This window comes from Muscardinus avellanarius (genome assembly GCF_963383645.1).
Source record: "Muscardinus avellanarius genome assembly, chromosome: 2".
In the NCBI taxonomy this organism is placed as follows: domain Eukaryota; kingdom Metazoa; phylum Chordata; class Mammalia; order Rodentia; family Gliridae; genus Muscardinus; species Muscardinus avellanarius.
Window position 1 is genome coordinate 8,488,659 of NC_137787.1, and position 5,602 is coordinate 8,494,260.

Below are 5,602 nucleotides of genomic sequence, written 5' to 3' on the forward strand. Positions count from 1 at the left end.
ATGACACCGACTTTTCCTCTGACTGCAGTTCCAGCAGCAGAGAGGAAGGCCTTGCGGAGTGGGAGGGTACTGAGGATGGCTGAGACCTCCTGGGCCCCGGGCCCACTGAAGGGCCCTGGACTGCCAGATGAAGGAGCCCCCTGCCGTTCCTCATTGTCCACAAGAGGGCGCGCGTGCCTTGCTAATCTTCCACACTGGGCTCCTTGGAGGTGAAGACTTGGGAAGCCGGATCTAGGTGGCCCTGGGCCCACTGCACAGGTCTCCAGGCAGTGTGTGCTAGGCTCAGGACCAGAAGAGTGTTCCATCCTGGGAAGTGGGGCTATTCCAGGACAAGCCTCTGATGTATAGTGGGGGGTGCTGCTGGGATCCAGGAGGCAGCAAGACCAGGCAGGTACAGGTTCTCCAGAGACCCTGCCAAGGCCACCCTAACCAGGACTCATGCCTCATTCTATTGTTGGCACAGGAGGAGATTGAATCCCTGTGTTAACATGGCTGCCACTTCCGTGTCTGGACTCAAGCTAAGCGTCTGTCCTTTCTGGATAGTGGTTCCCAGTGGGGCTGCAGGCTGAGGAGCTGGGTGAGGCTTGATCCCAGCTCTTCTGTTGCCTGATGCTATGTCCTCAGGGCTCCTCACAGGCTCAGACACCTCTCTCCTGTTCTCTGGGCCTCAGACCTCTCAGGACTGACTGAGCTGTGCTGGGCAGCAGGACAGAGGAACCTGCCTTTTCCCCCTGGACCAGCTGATGCTGGGGCAGCTGTGTGCATGGGGTCAGCCTGCGTGGGACTGGCAGCCTGGCACCTCAGTGCCCGGGCGAGGGTGGCTATGCTCTTGCCACAGAAGGGCGAGGCCCTCCCAGAACAAGCTCTGGGGAGGTGGAATGGCCCGGCCTGGAGTGTGCGTGGGTCTGTAGCAGGGTGTGTAGCACGGCACAGCAACTCCTCCTTTGCCCTGAATGTTCGGGTTTCTCTTCCTCCCAGGCCCTCCCCTAACTCCGGCGCCTGGCCCCTTCTGGTACCACTTCAGGGCTCTCTGGGGAATCTTCCTGCTCAAACCTCTGTGGCTTCCCCAAGGATGCCTAGATACCAGGCTCATAAGACTACATGTCCCGGCCTCACTCTTGCTGTCTAATCAGGAAGCCTGCCTGCACACTGCTCTCACCCCCAAATCCAAATCCTCTTTTTGTTTTGTGCTGGAAATTGAATCCTGGGACATTCTACCTGAGCTACACTCCCAGCCCTATTTTTATTTGCAAACAGATCTAAGGTGCTGAGGCTAGCTTCAAACCTGTGATCTGGTCTCAGCTTCTGATTACAGGCATGTGCCACCACATCTGGCTTGTGTCAGCCTTTAAATACAACCTCCCCAGGGAAGCCTCCCATGATGCTTCAGTTTCCCTTGTCCATGAGCCTGGAACACCCCACCCTGGACCACAGCACAACTGTCTGTCCAGGACAGATGGTCCTAAGTGGGGGGTGAGCATCCTGGTTAGTACCTTCCCTTTCCCCAGGCTGTCTTTAAAGACAGTGCAAGCCGGGCACAGTGGGCACGCTTGTAATCCCTGCGCTTGGGAGGCTGAGACAGGAGGATCACATGAGTTCAAAGCCAGCCTCAGCTACTTAGTGAGGCTCTCAGCAACTTAGTGAGACCCTGTTTCCAAATAAAATAGAAAAAAAGAAAGGTCTGGGAGTATAGCCTGGAGGTAGAGAGCCTCTGGGTTCCACCCCCAGTACCACCAAAAAATACAGTGCAAGTGTGGGGGCCTTGGATAGAGGTAAGGGAGGATAAACCATTCCAACCCATCAGGAGGACCTGGGATCCCAAGCTCGTGGGTTTAGCCCCACGCCCCACCAGCTGCCCCTGCATGCAGGAGCCAGGGGACACTCCTGAAGGTGCCATCCCGACTCCCTGCCTCAGGCCCAGCACCCCTGGGACCCAGATCTCCATGTACTCATGACCTCCAGGCAGTCCCCCCAAAACTGGAGCCCTTGCCCGCTTCTTTGCCGAGGTTTGCTTCCTGGACTCACAGCTTATGATCCAGGTGTGCAAATAGCCCCGTACCTGTGCCCAAGAAACGGAGCCGGGACTGGACACAGGTACCACGTGCCACCACCAGGGGGAGCCTGTAAGTCAGGGAGGGCAGGCCTCTAGGCCCGGCCACAACTACGTCTTGGCACAGGAAGCTTTCTTGGCCTGTTACCAATCCTGGCTCCACAGAATGGCTGCCCTCCGTGCAGCTTTTCTCCTGGTGTCTCGGGATGCTTCCCTCCAGCGTGCCAGGACCCATTTTTCACACAACCCCACTGGAGGGGACCAAGCCAGTAAGCAGTCACTTCCTCCTTGACTCCAAAAGCCCGGGGGCCAGGCTCTGGCCCCCACTCACCCCAACCTACCCCTGCAGATCTGGGGCCACCAGCTGCCCCTGCTCCGCATGCCAAGCCTCCTGCCTACCAGCAGCCTCTCCCCAGAGTAACCACACGCCATAACACAGAATAACCAGGCTCGAGACAGCTTTGTTAGAACAACTCAGCAAAATAAAATTCCGGTTTATTGTTGGACAACATGGTTTCACACATACATCAAACAGGCCAAAAAAAAATAAACAGCAACTTCATAGACAAAAAAAGGAAAAAAAAAGAACCCTTTTATCTTTGGCCTTTTTAACCATCTCATACAAACCAACTACTTATAGTACAGCTAGTACATACACAAAAAAAGTTACTGGAATGCTCGGAATAAGATTGTTTTTTGTTGTTTTTGCTTTTTTTACAAGGTTTTTTTTCTCCTTTGAGATTATAATGAACATGGTCACACCACAAGTAAAGTCAGTAGGACAGAGAACGCTCCAAAGGCTGGTTTGGTCATCCGAGATCATTAAAAATGGCTGACCCTAACAATATGTACAAAAATATAAAATGTAAATAAAAAATACAAACAAATTTTCCTTTTTTAAAGTACTTTTAAGAAAAAAAGCAGGGCCTTGGAAGTTTTGGTTCTTTTTTCCTCCCCTGTTGCAAATTCACGTTGTGGTTTTGGTTGGGTGGTGGAGAGCGGGTGTCATCTGCGGGTGGCACTGCCCTCGGTGGGCGGGCGAGCCTCTCTACTCGAAGGTGACCACGTTTAGATTCTGAGACGGGAAGTGGAGGGTGAATAGGTCACGGCGGCCTTTTTTAGTTTAACTTTTCCTTTTTGCTGTCTAGTCATCCTCGTCAGTCTTCTGCTTCTTGGTATCGACATCGTCATCCTGGGCAGAGAAAGGGTATGAAAGTGCCGCCCAGGCCCCAGAGCCCTACAAGTCACGGGCCATGTTGGCTCGATGCCCTTTCCGATTTCTGCTCCAAGATGTGGTGCCACTTGGGACCATACTTCTAACCACCACGGGCAGGGTTGCTCTCCAGGTGCCTCAGGTCCAAGTCCAGCCACAGGCCAACCCTCGCCCAGCCAGAACCTACCTCATCATCCTCAGCTGCCCGCTTGCATGTAGCTACCTCGGCCTCCTCATCTTCATCTCCATCCTCTTCCTCGCCTGAAGAGAGCCAGAGGCCAGGTAAAGCAGATGCCTCCCAACTCTGGCTAACCTGTGTTGGGGCGAACTATCTTTGCTTCCTAACAAAATGGACAGATCAGGGCACCCAACGCTCACCCGTACAGCTAGCTGGTACCCAAGACCAGCGGTTTGTGTGTGCCCAAAGCTGCAGAGGGCACAATGCAGCAGGACGGGTGGAAGGGGGCACAAGTGGGTGTGGCCGTGGCTCAGAAGCTGGTCGGGTGGCAGGCAAGGCCAGAAGAGGGGCCGGAGGGGCGGGAGCCTGCCTACTCACCGTCGCCTTCCTCCTCCTCCTCCTCCTCCTCACCACCTTCTTCCTCTTCTTCATCTACCTCGTTGTCAGCCTCCTGTTCCCCATTTTCCTCATTCTGCTCAACACAAAACACGCCAGTCGTCAGAAGTCGGCCCAGGGCTCCTGAGCCTGCCCAGCTCCCACAGCCCGGCGGACAGGAAGCCTGGACAGGGCCTGCCCCGCGCTCAGCCATCCCGGCCCGGCGCCGCATCGGGCTAGGCAACCGCGGGCTGCTGGGGAGGGCCGCGGACACTCACGGCATTCCCGTTGGCAGGGGCGTCTCTTCCGTTCTCCGCCTCCTCCACAACTTCCTTCTTCTCCTTTAAGTCCTTCAAAATGGAAGCGCGAGCCAATTAGTCTTCGGGTGACCCAGGGCCGGCTAGGGGCTACGAACTGCGGCCGAGGGGCGGCGCTCAGTCCAGGGCTGGGGTCGGCGGCCGGCGATGGAGACGCCCGAGCGGCCCGGGTCCCGTCGGGCGAGGTCCCCGCGCCCCGCCCGCGGCCTCCCGGGGGCGGCAGGGAAGCGCGGCAACCAACGCGCGGCGGGCGGGGCGCCGACTTCGGCCCCGGGCGCCGGGCTCGGCGGGAAGGCCCGGCACCTGCCGCCGCGCGCCCGCTCCCGCCCCCTGGCGGCCGCGGCCCGGGGGGCGGCGCAGGCGCACTCGGCGGCCGGCGCGCGGGCCTCGGCACGCAGCGCGGAGCACGTGGCCGGCCGCCGAGCGCTGCGCCGGGCTCCGGGGCAGCGCGCCCGCCCGCCCGCCCGCCCGCCCGCCGTCGGGGCCGCCGCGCCGGGAGGCCGGGGCCGGGCGGCGCCAAGGTGACTGCGCGGGCGGCGGGGCGGGCAGGGCCGCCGCTCCCCGCTCCCCGCTGCCCGCTCCCCGGCCCGGGGCAGCCCCGGCGGCGCCGCCGCGCCCACGGCCGGCCCCGCGCCCGCCGAACAAAGAGCGCCGGCCCGCGCCCCGGCCGCGCCGACTTTCAAAGTTGCCTCCGCGCCCGCGCCCCGTCCGCGCCGGCGCAGCCCCGGCCCGCGCCCGCCGCCTCCCCGCGCACAAAGGCGGCCGCCCGCCCGGCGCCGCGAGGACGGCGCAGCCCGCGCCGGCCGGCCGGACCCGAGGGGGCGGGCGGCGTCCGGCTCACCTTGGTGGTGATCTCGGAGCTGGTGTCCACGGCCGCGTCTGACATGGTGGGGCACGCCGGTGGTCCGAAGCAGCGGGATGGAGGAAGGCGAGAGTCCCGAGACTCTGGCGAGGAAGCTGCCGGAGTCCGCGGCGGCGGAGGAGGCGCGCGGCGGAGGCGGCTGCGACGAGCGGGGCGCCGAACCCGGGAACAATGCAAAGATGGCTTTTCAGAGCCGCCAGTGGGGGACTCACGCGGCGCCAGAACCTTTAATATAGATTAGTGGGCGGCACTCAGCCTCCGTGGGCCGAACGCTATTGGCTGAGGGCGGGGAGCGGGCGTCCGCTCATTGGCTTGATTCCGAACAATGGGCAAGCGTGCTTAAAGCGGCAGCGCCTCCACGCGGCCCGCGCTGCGCAGTCGCCGGCGGGACTGTCATTCAAGGTCTGAGTTAGTCGCGCGGCCTCCGCCGCGGGGGAGGGGTGCGCGGGCACGCCTCGGGCGCGCGCGCTCCCGCCGCTGTTTTGCTGGGGCTGCTGACGCAGAGCGCCAAAGCGCGGCAAAGCCGCCCGCCCCGCTCCCCGCCCCCCGCGGCTGCTCGGAAGGAGGAGGAGGATGGGGGAGGCGGCGGGCGCACGACGGCCGCCAG

General features: G+C 61.3%; 1 protein-coding gene across 2 annotated transcripts; it reads right to left on the bottom strand.

Annotated features, from left to right (window-relative positions):
- Window positions 1–2,415: 2,415 nt before the first annotated feature.
- Window positions 2,416–5,179, bottom strand: PTMA (prothymosin alpha). 2 transcript variants are annotated; one of them, XM_080719903.1, is made up of 5 exons: window positions 4,975–5,179; window positions 4,095–4,166; window positions 3,820–3,913; window positions 3,451–3,524; window positions 2,416–3,242 (listed from the first exon to the last, which is right to left on the bottom strand). In XM_080719903.1, exons 1-5 carry the CDS (start codon window positions 5,017–5,019, stop codon window positions 3,195–3,197), a joined length of 333 nt encoding a protein of 110 aa, XP_080576029.1. In that variant the 5' UTR covers window positions 5,020–5,179; the 3' UTR covers window positions 2,416–3,194. The 2 variants fall into 2 exon arrangements, with proteins under 2 accessions (XP_080576029.1, XP_080576028.1); XM_080719902.1 differs by having other exon boundaries at window positions 3,820–3,916; window positions 4,975–5,123.
- Window positions 5,180–5,602: the final 423 nt, after the last annotated feature.

Coding starts and splice junctions, on each gene's coding strand:
- PTMA (XM_080719902.1), bottom strand. CDS start 5,019: ATGTCAGACGCGGCCGTGGACACCAGCTCCGAGATCACCACCAAG. Junction 4,167..4,974: donor GCTCCGAGATCACCACCAAG/GTGAGCCGGACG, acceptor TCCATTTTGAAG/GACTTAAAGGAGAAGAAGGA. Junction 3,525..3,819: donor GGAGGAGGAGGAAGGCGACG/GTGAGTAGGCAG, acceptor GGCTCTCTTCAG/GCGAGGAAGAGGATGGAGAT.